This window comes from Magallana gigas, chromosome 7 (assembly GCF_963853765.1).
Source record: "Magallana gigas chromosome 7, xbMagGiga1.1, whole genome shotgun sequence".
Classification (NCBI taxonomy): domain Eukaryota; kingdom Metazoa; phylum Mollusca; class Bivalvia; order Ostreida; family Ostreidae; genus Magallana; species Magallana gigas.
The window spans coordinates 28,784,713-28,803,751 of NC_088859.1; the positions used below are offsets into that span (position 1 = coordinate 28,784,713).

A 19,039-nucleotide genomic window follows, 5' to 3' on the forward strand; every position below is an offset into this window, starting at 1 on the left:
TACATTTCGAATCAAAAGAACAACTGACAATGACGTATCGGAAGTGTCTGCTGTATGTGTTCGGATTTATCTGTATCATCTTTATAAAGAAAACACGTGGATGCTGTGTCAAGTTAGAAATGTGTTGCATCTGCATCCTAGAGCCAAAGAAAGCAGACCACACGTTTTGTTTCTCGCCAAAATGTATCATCGGTCAGCGCTCCTAATCTCGTAATGCGCGAATTAAGTGGCCCGTTTTATAAGAAGCGAAAATAAATGAATTTTTAAAAAGTCAATAAAGTTATGCAATGGTCATATGAGTAAAATGATACAGTATATTATTGATTTTATTTTAAATCAAATTTAGTTAAAGGATTTAGAAAATGCAAAGAATAAAAAAAATATCGTTTTATGCTAGTTTTGTGAAATCTAATTTAGCGTATTCGCTAATTCAGAAAAGGTAACACTGCTGTGTATAAAGGGTACAATTTCAAAAGGTTCCATAAACTCAACTATTGTGTTACCGGAATCTCTACAGTCTGAATAAACATTAAGCGTTTCAGTTTAATATCACTGAGAATGTCTGCACTTAAAAATCTAAAGTTACAAAAATCTATACAAATTTACGAGAAGAGTGTTAAAATACATTATAAGCAGGCATTTTATTTTGACACGTTTGCCTGAAATGTTACAACCACAGAGTATATTTGCCAATAGCTCTAAATCTAACGTTTTGTGAGATTGCAATTTAGTTTCTAGGCATCTTCTTGCGATCACTTTGCACCAGTCATCAAAAAGTAAAGTGGGGAGGGGGGGGGGGGGGCGCAGCAGGTTTCACATTGAAGATTCTTGTCATTCACTTGATTCTCAAGGATCTAAATTTGATTTTTGTAAAGGACACTAATAATTTTAAAAATCCAAACCGCTGCACTCAATACATGGAAGATATATTTATTTTCACAAGTGGTCTGCCGCACAATCCATCATTCAATCGTAGTAAATGAATTAAAAGTAATTTAAATTTTATATTTTCTTAGAAAGGAACTTTATTGGATAAGAACTCAACAATTGAAAATTAACAGTCAACAAATTGCATAAAGTTTAAACCTTATGATTACACCCAGGAAGTTTTCAATTAATCGAGAATGTACCGGTATCCGTCTTGTATATGCATAAATATCTGGAAAAGGTTTGGAAATACAATTCTAGTACGTGTACATTTTTCATGTTTTGTCTTTTAAATGTCAAAATTTGTCTTCATATTCTGACGCAATGAATAGCTCTTAATTCTTAAGAAGAAAACACTAAAGTAATTATAGATTTCAAATAAAAATGTCGGGTTAACAAATAGTACTTATTCAGCGGAAAAAATTTACAACAACTTTTACAGAGAACGATCTGTCAAGTGTGTTCTCGCGTGACGACAAGGAAAACAGGGTATCCCTGTATGCTCATGCTGCAAGGGGAGAGGTATGCTGGAGATTTATCACGATCCGTCATCTGCTTCCTGTTTGCTAACACCCTATGACGACAGAACAGCTACCTGATCTTACCAGTGCTACTCAGTCAGTGCATATAATTCTGCAACATCAGATTGATTCTTGATATAGAATCATAAAACTCTTATTGTTTTAAAGTTGCTCATTGCAATCTAACAAACAAATTTAAGAAATCACATATTTCTTTAAAAAAAAAACCCAAAAACAAAACATCTTTCTTCAATATTCACATTATATCAATTTTTGATATTATTAGAAAAATAAATTAACAGAAAAAAAATCAGGTGTCATGGTTGTTCATCGGATGATGGTAGTCTGTGTTTGTATTGAATTGAACTAAACTTTCTGACAGGAATATTGGATTTATTCGTTCGCACTTCTGTTCCAACACGATGGAGTTTTCTCATCGGCCTGGCACTTCCGTTAAGCGTCGTTGTTGCTTTGAGAGATTTACTGGAACACGAATTGTTGTTAAATGAGGTTTGTCTGTTGAGCATGGTGGTCCGTCGGTAAATGACACTGTCATATGTTGAAAGGCTGTATGTTCGAATCATCAAGTTCCGAAGGCAATGACTCCATGGAAACCAGTTGTGCATAAGCACAACTAAATCTGCCTGGAAAAGGAAATAAATGATTTTTTTTGAAAGAAGTATGATTACGATAGGATTATTTGTTATATACAAACTCATTTAACTTCTTCAAAGAATTATTTTTCTTTGCGGATTATTGTATACAGGGAAATTTTCGCCCCCGTTTTTTTTTCGCCGGCCCTTTCGCCCTCTTTGTCAGTGGGCGAATTCCAATGTTCCAAGTTATCTCTTTAGTACACAAGCATATCTTAGCGAATTTAAGACGGCACAAAACCGAATCCAAATGTTGAAGGGGGAAAATAACACGGGGCGAAAATAACATTGTATACAGCATCACAGAAGTGCGGTATGTATACGGCAGATGCATCATCCTATGACTACTGCTACAGTGGGTCGGTTCAATAGAACTACCGGTAGTCTGAATAGAAGACGAAACCCATTAGCAGTTGAGAAACGATACATGTACTAATGGTAACTTGGACTTTTTTTTTCAACAAACATCACCATCCTTACCCCTACGATAGATCACTGGAAGTCTTTTCAGCTTAATGCAAAACTTCGAGAATTATAGCCTTGTTGAATAATAAATCAAAATGGTGTACATTTAGAGAGCAATTAAAATATTGATATTAAAGACAGAACTGAATTTCTATGGCGCCAGGAACATAACTAAGCGCGATATATGAAATGAATGTAGACGTCATATATACAATATTTATGCAGGTCGTCTATCTCCTATGACATAAAAGACGCGATTATTACACTATCCAAATTTCTTATACCCAGTTGCAAGTGATTATCTATGAGACGAGCCTTATTTACGATGACATATATCATAATCAATTTAACATGTAACTAATGTACGTTTAGCTTGCAGAAAACACTTGCACTGTGTACAAAATACACACGCATGTTGATACGAAGGAGTTCCATTGTTTTCTATAAGCATGGGAAAATAACAACACAACAAACCAAAACAACAAATCCATTTCCCCGTGTTTTCTATATACAACAGTGCACGTGAAATTGTTAATATTGATGTCTCTAGGAAAACAGAGAGTTTGGATTACCACGTGTAGTCACGTACACTTAGCAATACTGTTGATGGATATATCAACTGCAGTTCCAAAGATATCCGTATCGTGCGTTTATCGCCTTTACTTCTTTATCACACCTTTCTGAATTTGTCAGGATTTGTATATTTTTCCATGACTCAATAGGAATGCCTGTATAACAGCTATTGTGTATGCTGGCGAGACTGCGCGTTTCGATGATTTTACAATAAGGTGTTTTCTTTGTTGTTCCATAGACATAAGATAGCGGATTTTGCATAGAAATACACAAAAATGTGTAATTATTTTTCTTGCAAACTATTTATTACCTTATTTATTTTTCTTTCTTTCTTTTTAGTCATTAAGATGAAACAATCGAAAAATCTATGGCATGATACATATTTACGGAAGAGCCAGTACACATTTTAAATTTAACACTAGTCCATATTTTGACTAGGTCATAATGTTGGATTGCTAATTTTAATACAAAATGTAATCCGCAGTTACATATATGCAGAAAAGCATTAGTATATACAGAAAATATCTGAAGATATATACGAAAAATTGATGGATGATATACGTACGACATACGTAGAAATATCACACATGTACCTGTACTAATATCCAAGGGTATTAAAGGGACATGGTCACGATTTTGGTCAAATTTTATTTTTCTGTTTTTATTATTTACAGTGCTTAATGAATGCATTTCTAATGAACAAATGAAATTTGGGTGCCAGTCGTTGAGTTTTAGCCAAGATACAGGGCTCGCAATTCTTCGTCATGTAAACAGGGCTCGTGCCCTGTTTTTGTTTACATATCCTCTTATTTATTTTAAGCATTAACTAACAGTTCCTAACGATTAAAACATTACGTTTGTGTTTAAAATTAGAATTTTCACTTCAACATTCAAAATGTAAACAAAAGCTTTGTTTACATAGCGAAGAATTGTAAGCTCTGTAACTCGCTTATAACTCAACAAATGACACTCAAATTTTGGTTGCCTTTTTAAAATGCCTTACGAAAGCATTGTACACACATAATCGAAAAAATAATTTCTGATCAAAATCGTGACCATGCCCCTTTAAGATGCATGGATAAGATATGAAATATGTGTTTGCATATTAATTTTTTTTATCATTTTAAGAATATGATACGTCTTTCATTCTGTAAATGAACGTGAGCCAGTTTTAGTCAATGAATTGATTTTCACGAAAAAGAGTGCACGTTTTTCTCAATCAAATATTTTCAGCACATTTTACTTCCTCATTCTTACGATTTTTCTTTTCAACACAACCATTTAATATGCATGTTTGTTTAAAAGTGACGAAAACATAATTTCTTTTTGTATAATGTACTTAGAATGAACGAATAATTACAAATCGGTCTGCCATCTAGCCTTTTCTTTACCTTTTCAAGTGCATATGCATTGTCGGTTTAGGAGGAAACCAACTGCAACCTATTTGATTTCTGCATCGATACTTTTCAAGTTAATTCTTTTAATTCTGAAATGGGAGGGTTAAATGTTGTTTGGTATGAATCTTCTTTTATTACCTCACAGATAACGGTACAATGCTGTTAGTGGATAACTGTTTATAACGGAGCCAGAAGTGGCGAAACGGGATATAGCGCTTCAATAAAGCAAACCCCGATGAACTTGATAACAATATTAATACTTTGTCTTAGGTGCTGTGCTGCGAGATGTGCACGAATCAGATTTAATGTCGATATGGCGATTTCTTATAGCAATAAAGATATGTTTTTTTCGCGATTTCTTAAGCATATTTGAGGAGTTTGGTAAGCTAATAAATCTTTATCTACACAACAACACTGGAAATACTGCGCATAAAGATGCCTAATCCCAATACTATGTTCTAAAGAACCCACTGCATAAAGTCAAACAAAATCTTATCGATGATGTTTTCATTCATGACACCTGTTATGTCAGAAAAAACTATTTTCAAACGTCCACCACCACCCCCCCCCCCCTCCCCTCAAGTTTCAATCCCCCCTAATGCATTGTTTTAACAAATAAATAACAAATTTCATAAAACAGTCGTACAGAACAGAATACATATGTATTGTTTAACATACATCATCATGACTCTTTGTCTTTGACCTGTATTGCATTTCCATGTATGTACGGTAAGGATATTTATGACCTGTTACATAATAAATAATTACTACATTCATATGCTCATTGCGTTTGAAAAACCGAGATAGAGGAGGAATGTAGTTTAACGATCTCATCTTGATGATCGTCATGAGCCATAATGGATGTCATTTGGCAAAATAGGTCAGGGATGGACAAGAAGACCTCATTAATACTGATAGCGATCGTTTCTAAACCATAATGTGAACGGATCACAAACCTGCACATTTCGTGAGAAAATCTAAATAAAAGTGAAATGTTTAGTCTGTAATTTTTGAGATATTTTATTTTTAAGCGCTTACTCGTTATTCGTAGACTAAAATGAATACTTTTTTTTCAAAATTAGTTGCATGCAGAAGCAATCCATTCATTCAGTCAATATATAAATTTATACCGAATGCATTAAGCTTAAATCACAGCAAATATGTGAAACATATTTGCAATGTGAAAATCTGCTGAAGTGTTATTTTCATACCCTGAATGTTTCATTGGTAAATCCATATATGATTGGGTTTGCAAAGCTGTTGCTCATGGCTAACCAATGGGCGCCCAGAAAAAGGGCGAGTTTTTGTTGGTGTGGAACATCTTTAAAAACTTCGGTAAAGTCTCCCATGAGATTGAACAAGTGGAGAGGCAACCAACAGATTCCAAACATCACAACGACAATGACTAACATTTTGACGACCTGAAATGAGAGGAAAGAAAATCGGTAACCATGCAAACAACAGGAGCTATAGAGCATCAAGTACACTGCAAAACTGTTTGTTTGTAAACAAAACTTCAAAATTTCAACATGTATATAATGATTGCTGCAACTAATGTCCGATCAATTCGGTTCGTAATTCTGTTATCCATTCATCTACTTGTTGTTTTATGTTGTTTATTTCGATATGTTTTAGCTTTGAATATCGTTCTTATGTGTTCAAACAAAAATATTTCTTGATTTGTTTTGATGCAATAGGTTTATTTTTATGTTGCAGCAGAAAATGCTGACGTCACAATTCCCAAAGTTCGGTACGAACAACTTAAATGTCTGATTGTTGAATTTAAGATGTAATTTGATGCAGAACATTTATTCAGGACAAAGTTTCTCTCTAAACTGCGTTAATGTTTCCATTATTAACAGTGTATCGTAAAACGTGAAATGCAGTAGTAATTCAGGCTTTCAATTGATAAAGCCTTTGCCAACATCAACTGTTTTATCTTTTATCCAGATAATTTCGAATGATGTTAAAAGAATCCAATTTACATTAAACCGTTTAATCTTTAATCAAAGAACAAACTTTAATTTTAGTGTTGAACGGATGTTAGCGCGTGTGTCATTAAATCTACAATCTTAGATATTTTCATTGCCGTTTCCTTTGCTAAGTGACACACGAAAATTTCTGATAGATATCATTAAGCAAGATTATAATGATTATCGAAAACAATCGAATCTGTCTATAAAAAATGGCAAAAAACCTTGAACAAATTGCCTTATCTTTCCTCAGTACAGAAAAGCTCTTGGCCTTTGATATTTGAGAATTGGAAAAAAAACCCAGCGACTAATGTTGATATCTTTTAGATTAACCATGCAATATATCTATAACATTGCGATTTTATTTGGGATTCTTTGCTATATCTAAATAACCTACTCGTGTTTCGGCAAATAGAATAAGCAGCTAACTGTTTGTTTCAGAACAGATTCTAAAAGTTTCCTAGGCTAGAATTTTCATTGCAAAAATATGACGAAACTTTGCAATCAAAGGTTGTATACACACTCTTTGTTTTAAAATACATGTTTCCCATTTTGATTAATAATTTAAGAATTTGCAATAACTATAACCACATATCAAACCCATCATATTATATATACATGTGTATATTACATTTACATACAAAGCCATATATGTTTAAGTGAGAAGACATCATGTATAACATGACCATCCTTGCTGAGACGCGCAAGTAAAGAAGTGACATTAAATCAATTAATCAAGGCCATTCGATATGATTTATGTATTCAATTTGATTAATAGTTTTCCGTTCTGTGGACATTTTCAGGAGCACAGACAGACTTCATCATTTGAAACCCTTCTAAATAATATCTTCTGGGATAGTGTAGCCGAGTCGTTCTATTTATTCTAAGTGTCAAGACAAAGAATTCTAGCGGCTTTTCCCCAGTGGCAATAGCGTGTCGGATTCAAAGACATGAATATGGTTAGAAATTAATTTACATTGCGGGACTGAATTATGTATTGGATGCGGTATCATGGAGACGATTAAGCGAAAAAAAAAAGGTTGGGGGGGGGGGGTTGTTGTTACACACAGATATTTTCAAAAGAGCTTTACGTTGTTAACAATTTATGTTATTCATATCACATTGTTACATCCTTAAAAAGATCTTGCTTTCAATTATTCTAGGCAAATCACATCTGAAATTAAAAAAAATGTAAGCGTATACAAATTCTGGGCATACCGATTCACTTTATATATTCAGTAAGTGTATTAAAACAGTGAACGCATCATTCAGTGTTATGCCATGCCTCTCAATTTTCCCTATTTCCAGGTTAATACCAGAAGTTCTGTTCTGTCCATGTGTTTAATATATCTTGCGTGGCATGAAGACATTCTTTCAATCTTTCATGCCCTCTTTGCATGCATGTTTTCTTCGAAATTCGGACACGCATACAGTATTTTAAATTTAGCAGGCATTAATTGCCCTATTTCACTTCGATAAGATAAAGTGTTTGATTATTTTATTTTTTTAAACCTTTAACTGGATTTCAAAGAAGTTGCTGTTTAGAAAACTATTTAATTAAAAAAGATTCCAAGAAAAAAACCCCAAATCTGATAATTTTAAAAATGTTCACATATTTGGTTGTTTATTCCTTCTCGATCTTAACTTTAAGAGGAACTATATATTTATATTATCGACTTAATAAATTCAGAATTATGTATAATGATAAATAAAAATCAGCTTTAGCAAACATATTTATTGAAGATCTCTGGTTCTTCCGGCATGATTAATTTATCATATTAGAACAACTAGTGTTATCTGGAGTATTCTTATTCTCTATGCCAAACAAAATATAAACTTGTTAACAAAACTACTTTGCGACAAGAAAAGTACTTGCGCTGGAAATCTTTCCCCATTCGCAAACAAAATTAAAACGACGACTCCTGTTCCTTTGCAAGTACTTGCAAGTTGCGAATATTTGTAGTTGGAAACCAACAACAAATCCAGGAAACCACACTATAATACATAATTGAAAAATGAGGCCTTACATGTTATAATTAATAATCTACAAATATTTGTAGTCGAAAAGCACTTTGATATCAGTCATATTCGCAAAATAACGCTATTGCTTATCAAATCTGGTCTACAACGTTAGATTAGGACACCATTCTAGTATCGATGGTCAAAGACTGCGAAGAACGTAGCCGTTTAAATAGATCAAGAAGTTAACTCGATAAAATTTGATGGATGTGAAAATATAATATACATGGAAACGTGGATGGGTCTGGATCAGAACTATATAGACAGTATGATAGACAGTATGCAACGACGCATCACTCAGTGTACAGAGCGACACAGGGGTCTCTGACTGATTATTAACATTATGCATTTTGAACTCAGTGGTTTTATATTCATTCATTTGTTTCAAAATGATGATATTGTTGCAAATTGAAAAATAAAACGACTTAAATTAAAATCCGGATTTTTTTGCACTTTACTATTATTTAATAGTTCTGCTAAAGATTTTAAATTGGAAAATGGTAACCCTGAATTTCCATCCTCTATCATTAAGAGACACTCGTAGATTGCTCTCCATCTCTTTGTGTGAATGTTTTGATAACGTTGCAATCGAAGCTTAGATTCAGTTTATACACCATTTTAATGAGAGACCATTTTTCAACCAGATGACAAATCGAAAAGAATTCTGACAGTAACTCTCCGAGAACTTCTGACATTGAGAGAATAAAAAAATCATTGATTCTAACCAAACAATCAATTATGTTCTTTCTTTAGGGTTACTCGATGCATTCAAGAGAGCACTAAAATTCTCTTTGGCACGTCATAATTTGACTAATGACTTTAAAATAGACCAGAAAGAGTAGGGCTATCATATCATTCTGACGTTGGTTTAATAGAGTGAAAGAAAAATAAGCACACAAGTTTGACTGATTGGAAAGCACCAGATCCAATGATACAGAGCAACTTCTTGGTTGGTACTTCAGAAATCTCCCAAATTATCACAGCTGCGTTATTTGTGGAATTGTGAAAAGCAATCACACAACAGGTGAGAAAATGGGTGAGAAAGCGTACCCACAATTTGATAATTGGAAACTTAAGAAATTACGATGAGGGAGGGAAAAAAATGAATAAAATAACACACAAAAAAAGTAAATCGACAGGAAAGAATGCCATGAAGCTTCGTTAAAAGATAACAGTGGGAAAAAAAACCCAGGAATAGTTTCTGATTGTAAAAAAAATATATATTAATTGTAGCATTCTGTGTGTAATTAGGCGTCGTCAAGAACCATGTCTTGTTACAATCAATCTTACAATATTGGTGTGGAGAGCCTTAAGGTTATCATTGCAAATCCCTGAGGAACATTTGCTCTGATCTTATATTTAAGTGATGCTAAAGGATACATCAGCAACAGTACCCTATGCAGGGGAAATATCAATATATTTTAATAAAAACCTTTTATCAACCCGAGGCAGGAAATATCAGTGGGCTGATATTGATGTTTTGGGTTGATAAAGGTTTACCCTGTGTGATAGAGAAAAGGACACCCATTATACCGATAAAGCATATGTCGTCATCACACTCATTACATTTGCTTAAAAACAACTATATGATACCAAGTTTACCATTAAAGAAACCCACATTGATATCAAATTGACATTAGATATTATATACAATGTATGTTACTATGAAAAATATTAATAAAAAAATGGAGGGAACAAATTGGTTATTGATAGAATTAACAAAAATAGTTTAAGTCTTCTTCAACGTTTTCTCAGTACATAAGTACCAGCTAATACTACGAATAAAATTGAATCAGTTTTCCAGTAAGTAAAGTTTTAATTTTCACTTTGATCAAAATATTAAAAAATATAGCACATACATGTATATAAATCAAAAAAATTGTGTTCCAAATAAAAAAAAGAGTTCCGAAATGAGGTTTTCCACAATATATATATCGCCCATCAAATCCATATCTTTATCAGACGAGAAGCTGATCTGGATATTGTAAAGTAAGCTGTATCATGTAAAAAAAAACATGCATTGATTATGAAATGTATTCATCAATATCAACCAATAAAGTATACGCATTTGGAGGTGACATTTTACATCACTTTACGCCCTACTCAAGCTTGCTTGCGCATAGCTCAAAATGACTCCACCATTTCCTGAAATATGTACGAAGGACCTTTGTCGTGACGGTATCTACTATGCCAAAGGATCTTATTTTAGAAAATTTCTTGGTTTAATGCAGGATGGGGGGGGGGGGGGGGGCTGGCCCCACCCCCACCGTCACTTTTTCTAGCAGCAGATATTTTCCTTCAATTTACATATAAAATATTGATTTATTATTGGGTTACCCCCCCCCCCCCCCACTTTTATGGGAGCAGGTAACAAATGGAAGTGAAAACAAGAAAATCAACAATGAAATTGAAGCTAAATGAATGCTTCGTAGCCTCCGCCCAAAAGCTTTTGTGTTAAAAAAACTAACAACAACCCACAATAAAATGAAAACAAAACAAGTCCTTGTATATATCAACAACCAACCATTTGAATCAAATTGCTCGACTTTTTTGCAATTTTCTATTAAACCTCTAATGTGAAATTAATGTTGCCAAATGCAAATTAATTGGTAAGTTTCAATATTTAAAACCTTACCTGAAAACAGAAAAAGAAATTGATGGTGATTGATTTAAGAGAAGAAGAAAAAATGAGTTTGTTCTTGAATTTATAGCAATCTTTAAGAACTCAAATGAAAATAAGCAATAATTAAAAGAAGAATCGGGAAAAAAGCAATTTTGAAAAAGAAGAATCGGGAAAAATGTATTATCATAAAGCTTGTATACTAGTGCGAAGGACCGCGGGACACATTTTTTCGTGTTCTTCCTCGACGTACATCTTATATAAAGGCGATAAGCTTCATTCTCTGTCACTATATATTTCACACAGCAGAGAAACTATCAGAAACAGTCTTAATCTGACTGCAACACGGCAAAATTACAACGACACGTCTCTCTGTATCGCGATTCTATCACCAGTGAGCAATGGATACTTACACGTTTGGTGTTCTAGAGTTTTGGGAACTGTCCAATTCCTGATAGAGGTTTTGGAAAGCAAGCGTACTATAATGATAAGCAGACTGTGACAAGACAATCAGTGTTATTGACATTCACTGCTGCTTGTGTATTACTTTAATTTCGCTGCAAATACTGGTTATTCCGGGGAAAATTATTATGTACTTATACATGCTCCTGAAGTAGATACATTTATAGGATTAATTATACAGTATACTAGTCAGTTCACACCCGCACACTAATTACTGATAAGTTCAAGAGAATTATACTAATTCTCGATCGTTTAATTCGATGACATGTCAACATCCCAAAGAATTTTCTTCATACTTTAATTAAACAATTTGATTTAGCTTGCTCCCTTCACTGATTGATTGATCGTCAATTTACCAGCAAGATGCGTTTTGTTCAGATTCATGAAGATACCTTTATTATGGTGGCATATTTCTGCCATCCACATAATTTTTGGTCAACATAGCATATCACGTAAAGTCAAGATAACTATCTCATCAAGTCGAGATTAATATTTTGTTTCTTAATCGAAACCGACTTTTTGTTGGGATAGCTATCTCGATAATTTATCTTCTATCTTGCCTAAAATTCACGGCATTTGCAAATACTGCCATTCACAAAACAAGATAAGTTATGAATAGATATTTGATTATAGAACTCATTACTAAGCACTCCTTTGATTTACATCAAGGATTATTAATAAAAATTATAAGTTTTCTTAAAAATAAATAAATATGCCGATTTTCCCCTATTAATACACACTGTAGGTCATTTTATCATATTAATAAAGTTAAACTGTCTTTTAATACTTTAAACTACATGAAATTGAAATTGTTGTGGTAAGAATGATAAACTAAACATGTTTTTACTTTTGGTTCTACATTTGTATTTTGGGGATTTCTACTTTATCTTTGTATGTTTTGTTTTCATTACTTATTAAAACATAATAAATAGCTCTATGGATATTGTTTTTGAAAAGTATTATTTTAATCTCTCATCGCATGAGTTAATTTAATTAACATGTAATTCAATATCAACCTTGCGCTATCTGTCTTTTGTTTAAGGTGCCTAAAGCTCTATAAGTCAGCATATTTATATATTCCTGTTAATTACAGATTAGGATATGGATTTGCAACTGAAGATCAACTAAAAGATAATTAACGGGACACTAATTCACGGGAAATTCGGTATACTTCATTTTGACTACGCACAAATGCCTTTCTATAAACTTACGGGAATATAGAGTAATGAGTTCCGAAATACGATTATACAATTGTTATACATGCATTGCCTCGTTTTGTGGATGGCAGCATTTGTAAATCCAAAGAATTTTAGTCAAGATACAAGATAGATTATCTCATCTTGTCGAGATAGTTATCCTAACAAAATATAATAGTATGGTGGCATATTTCTGCCATCCACATAATTTTTGGTCAACATAGCATATCACATAAAGTCAAGATAACTATCTCATCAGGTCGAGATTAATATTTTGTTTCTTAATCGAAACCGACTTTTTGTTGGGATAGCTATCTCGATAATTTATCTTCTATCTTGCCTAAAATTCACGGCATTTGCAAATACTGCCATTCATAAAACAAGATAAGTTATGAATAGATATTTGATTATAGAACTCATTACTAAGCACTCCTTTGATTTACATCAAGGATTATTAATAAAAATTATAAGTTTTCTTAAAAATAAATAAATATGCCGATTTTCTCCTATTAATACACACTGTAGGTCATTTTGTCATATTAATAAAGTTAAACTGTCTTTAATACTTTAAACTACATGAAATTGAAAGTGTTGTGGTAAGAATGATAAAATAAACATGTTTTTACTTTTGGTTCTACATTTGTATTTATTTATATTTCTACTTTATCTTTGTATGTTTTGTTTTCATTACTAATTAAAACATAATAAATAGCTTTATGGATATTGTTTTTGAAAAGTATTATTTTAATCTCTCATCGCATGAGTTAATTTAATTAACATGTAATTCAATATCAACCTTGCGCTATCTGTCTTTTGTTTAAGGTGCCTAAAGCTCTATAAGTCAGCATATTTATATATTCCTGTTAATTACAGATTAGGATATGGATTTGCAACTGAAGATCAACTAAAAGATAATTAACGGGACACTAATTCACGGGCAATTCGGTATACTTCATTTTGACTACGCACAAATGCCTTTCTATAAACTTACGGGAATATAGAGTAATGAGTTCCGAAATACGATTATACAATTGTTATACATGCATTGCCTCGTTTTGTGGATGGCAGCATTTGTAAATCCAAAGAATTTTAGTCAAGATACAAGATAGATTATCTCATCTTGTCGAGATAGTTATCCTAACAAAATATAATAGCTTATGTAGACTAGACAAAATAGAAGTCGGAGTTTGTTGAGAAACAAGAAAGTTTTCTTGACTTGACGAGATAGTTATCTCGACTTGACGTGATATGCTATGTTGACTAAAATTATGCGGATGGCAGAAATATGCTACCATATAATAGCTTATGTAGACTAGACAAAATAGAAGTCGGAGTTTGTTGAGAAACAAGAAAGTTATCTTGACTTGACGAGATAGTTATCTCGACTTGACGTGATATGCTATGTTGACTAAAATTATGCGGATGGCAGAAATATGCTACCATACTTTATATAGGATTAAGCACCATGCCCACTGATTAAGTATCATAAGATACATACGATGGCAAAAGACTTTTTCCTGCCGAAAAAATGAAATTTTAGAAAAGATAAAAGACCTCTAAAATAACAAATGAAATGATGTTTATAATAGAATATTGTATCAGAATCAATGTAAACTTGAATAGATCTTAAACCTTTTCGCACACTATGTAAGTTTAAATGTTTTGCTACCTTAACAGTAAACTCCGCGTCTATCATATTTGCATCAACTGAATTAGTTGTGTTTCACATTAAAGTCGTTGAAATGGGCTATTAAGACAAAAACAAAAATTAATCGCACATCTATATGCTCAAAGTAAAAGCCCAAATGCATTTGCAACATCGGTGGAGAAATGTCAAACACATTTTTTTCTGCTTGGAATTCATTAGAACACAAAGAATGTCCCTCAATCAAGCCTTATCAATCGACAAATATGTAAATTTGTACTTTCATTAATATTGGCCATCAAAGCATCGCAACATGGGCCGATTTAAAAAAAAATATTTCTACGTTTCTAGAAATAAAAAAAGCCTTTGGCCAGAAAATATGAAATTAACAAAACATGTTATCTATTGATGTTGTTTTATAACTTTTGCAAAAACTACAATTACTCTTTTAACTCGCTTGCAATTTTCTGCGGGAACAGAATTGAACTTTAACACCTTTGTTCTTTAATATCCGATATTGACTGCAAACCGAGTTTTTCTCTCTTTGATGGAACAAGGGGTGGAGATGTATTATAATATCAATTTTCTGGTCTAACTATTTGCGCAAACATTTGCTATGGAACTATTTTTTTTCAACTTATGACAAATCATCACATAATTCTGATACTTGTATTAGTTTTATTTTTATCACAACTTGATCAGCGTTTGTCCATTCAATCTCTGCAACTTAGATTAAAGAGTGCTAATAAAGAAAAAACTGCCTTTATTTCATCAATTACTACAGTACTTGTCTACTTGTACTTGAAAAGGCTATTTGTAATAAAAACTTAATCAAATGTTTCGCTTCAATCCACCTTGTTCTACTTATCATTTGAGTTTTCGCCATTGCTCATTCAGGTTTTTTTTCACTGTACTAGATTTTGGTTAAACAAGCCAATAAAACGTTTCATCAAAAAACATCTTAACGATACACATTAAGTACATTTTAATTTATCAGATCTCAAGTATTGTCGGAAGTACTTAAGTAAACTATCTCGCACTTTGACAGAGCCTATTTTCCAAACATTTTTTTTCTTTCTTTAAAATTTTTCTGGCATATGTGTTTTTTAAGACAATTTCATTAAGGTTACTAAGTATTCAATCTGCCACAAAATATATCTTTTTCTAGGAGATTTTTTTCTGGTATCGATATATTTAAGGTACAGTCAAGAGTAAGTAGATTTATATCTTTTTGGTCGTTTTATTTCATCATAAATATTCTGAGACTTTAATCGGTGTATCAATTTTATAAACTTGCATAATATAAATTAATGGATGTATATGAAGGATATCGACCTCACGGTTTAGTTTCTGTTGTTTTTACAATCGTTTATTTGTAACCAAAACATGAACACCTCCTTAAACTGCTAATTTCAAGATTCTTATTTCTTTCAATTGTCTTCTTCACAGCATTCTAAATATAATAGGATCTTTAAAAAATATAGGATTGCATTTCGTCAACGAAAATGAATTTTGACGTTCTTAGCGCAAAGAGATTACTGACGCGTTATGTACTGTCGGTTTCGTCAGGAAAAAAAAACTGAACACACGTTCAGTAATAAATTGGTATATTAACGTGTCAAAACCAAAGACAACGCCTGAAATCGAAAGTGCACATAAAATTTTTGTTGAAAATGAGCGAATATTGCTCTTACTGTTGCAGTGAAATGTATGTAGGGCACCGTTTAGTAGGTTTATTGGGGGAATATATGAACTTGTTCTGCTCACGTTTGTGTTTTGGATACAAAAAGAGAAATGCACATCGTTTTTAATATCCTAGTTCTTTCTTAATTAAAACATACCTCTATTCATTTCTTTCAGAGAAAACGATAACAAAATTGGCATTATGCCGATTTTTTCCTCTAATTTTTGTATGTACTTCTTGATTTTTTGTACTAAGAATATGCTTAAAACTGATGATTCAAGGAGATTGACTTATCAATGCAAAATATTCTAATATGAATTCTAAAATCGCTTAAGAAAGTATTTCTGTAATTGAGTTTTAAATTCATGTTGCACTTTTTGACCTTCTTCGGTAGACTTGCAGGTGATTTATCAAATTCTACATTGAATAAAAAAGAACCGTATAACATAAATTTCATAAGCTTCATATATAACAGGAATTCTCGGAAGCATAATGGGTTATTTTATTTCTATAAAAAATTGCCTAATGTGAGAGATTTATCAATTTAATCGTTGATGCAAGGTTTGAGCGTCAGTTTTCATTTGAAATTATCACCGTTTTTCGTTATAAACCTTTATAATGCTTAGAATCTCTCATGTAGAGATAAAAACGCATTGTTCGGGTTAAAAATAAAGGGAAAAACCCTTTGTGAGTCAAAACTCCTGGAAAAAAGTTTATTGCAGTGGTAAAGAAGGGGGGGGGGGGGGGTGGAGGAAAATATCTTCATGGACATTCTACACATATACTAGTACACATCTTGTTCAAGGTCTGGCTGTAGATACAACATGCCTGCTGTCCTACTGTGATGTTGTGAGGTTCTACAACCTCCATCTCAGGACTTCAAACGAATTCGAGCGAGGCATGCCATTCTTTATTTTACTGAGATACATACTCACGCACGAAATGACCATAATATTAAGTGTCCGGGGAAATGAAATGATCACGGAAAATACATAAATAACGGACTGAAGTTGTGGTTTTTTTTTTATCCATGTACATGTATAGGTGAACCTATGATCTTTAAAGAACAGTGCAATGTTGTTGGTGAACTTTGATACCTTTCGTGTTGGCCTATGCATTTTACATGTATATATGCTCTGATAGTGTGTGCTTATTGCCGAGATAAATACCTTAATTTTCGATCGAAGTTGATGTCTATCTCTTTCATAATGTTTATTTCCCGGGGCCGTCCGCTTCCAAAGCATTATTCCAACTACGGTGTATGTAAGTAGAAGAATAAGTAAAGGAAACATGTAGGTCAAAATCATCACAAAGACAGTGTACAGTGGACGTGAACTAGGGTGGGGCCATTCCTCGTTGCAAATGACTCTGCCCTTGTAGATGGACGACCGTCCGATAAAAAACTGCACAGCCGAAAGTGCAAACGCGCACAGCCAGACCAATGCAATTACGTATTTTCCCCGTCGGTACGTAATTCTGGAATGCAACGGAAATGAGACCGCCATAAACCTATCAATTCCAATTGCGACATTAGTAAATACACTTCCACATACGGAAAAAATTTGAAAAAATAACACAATTGGACACAAGGGGGCTGTAAACACCCAGTAGCCCATAATGCTGTCAGCAAAGGTGAAAGGCATACAAAAGGCTGCCATAATTAAGTCGGATGCTGCAAGGTTGATTAGGAAGAGTCTAAGGTCTGTTCTCGAACGTCGACCTTTCACAAAGACCAATACCACCAAAATATTGCCACCCAAGGACAGAAAAGTTGTTATGGCATACAGAAATATTAATCCTATTAAGGCATCTATGGATAACTTATCTTCATCATCCGAATGAATCGTTGAGGGAAACGAGTTGATTCCGGAATCGTTACACAATTTTGACATATTCAAAGTTCCATTTAAACAGGTAAAATAAAAAGAAATATTTGCTGTAAAGTTTTCACCATTAGTCGATTCCATATTTCTCTGTAAGAATTGAATTTGCAGCAAGCTTAAATTCTTCTGGATATCACATTATGCGCTTAATTCATTCCTCCCCTAAATACATCTGTCTTGTCTCCGAGCGCTCTCTAAGGAATGAGACGTACAGTCTCCGTGATAAATAAAGAATTCTCGAAAAATACGTAATCCTTTAACTTCTGATTAACAATTAATGGACCAAAATATACACAAATAGAAAAGAGACTGCAAAAAAAATTTAGTACTGTCATTGAAACCCCAAAGCTATAATCTCTGGTTAAGGCGCTCCATCGATCACGTGGGATGAAGCCGTCATAGTTTGGTTTTGGACCACCAGTTTCGCCCGACCTGTAGGAGAATGCTATCCTCACCAGCAGACATTCCTCCCCGCAGTTAAATGCGTGATATATCCATCAGAGAGTAAACGATACTAATTATTATCATTGTTCAGGTTGTAAGCCACTTCCAAGCTTCCGAGCGAGAGGTGCCTTGTCAATAATCAGCAACCAAGCGTACTCACTTTTTGATCAAAAAATGGCTATTTATCTTAAACACAACGAGACAAAGTATACATGGTTGTTTTGACTTCCGATAGATTTATGTCCGTTTCTTGTTTATTTTAACATGTATAATGCTCAACAGTTTCTAAAGCCTCTTAGATGTTCTATTCACCTGCATAAATAATAACGACAAAACTATTCAACTCCGGGGTGCCTGCCGCCGTTACGTGAAGTTCACATGCCGGAAATTAGAGGCGATATTTACATTAAATTTCCTACATATGTAATATATGTACCATGGCCACTTGAAGGCGACTTTCTGATATGATTAATAGTTTTCAGTTTACACGGAAAACATGATAAGTATAAATTCTTCCAGGTTTTTCTTAACAATAATTAAATTGTTCCTCATATCATAAGTGTGAGGACATTTGGGT

At 33.2% G+C, this 19,039-nt stretch overlaps 1 protein-coding gene across 1 annotated transcript; it reads right to left on the reverse strand.

The window, feature by feature from the left end:
• Positions 1-1,679: 1,679 nt before the first annotated feature.
• LOC105326042 (RYamide receptor) lies at positions 1,680-18,827 on the reverse strand. The gene is made up of 3 exons (XM_011425872.4): positions 17,305-18,827; positions 5,748-5,957; positions 1,680-2,092 (listed from the first exon to the last, which is right to left on the reverse strand). Exons 1-3 carry the CDS (start codon positions 18,100-18,102, stop codon positions 1,766-1,768), a joined length of 1,335 nt encoding a protein of 444 aa, XP_011424174.3. The 5' UTR covers positions 18,103-18,827; the 3' UTR covers positions 1,680-1,765.
• Positions 18,828-19,039: the final 212 nt, after the last annotated feature.

Excerpts from the sequence above, each read along its gene's own strand:
- LOC105326042 (XM_011425872.4), bottom strand. The coding sequence starts at position 18,102 with ATGGAATCGACTAATGGTGAAAACTTTACAGCAAATATTTCTTTTTAT. Across the intron at positions 5,958-17,304 it reads AACTTCGATCGAAAATTAAG|GTCGTCAAAATGTTAGTCAT; the intron begins GTATTTATCTCG and ends CTCTCATTTCAG. Across the intron at positions 2,093-5,747 it reads TTACCAATGAAACATTCAGG|GCAGATTTAGTTGTGCTTAT; the intron begins GTATGAAAATAA and ends TTCCTTTTCCAG.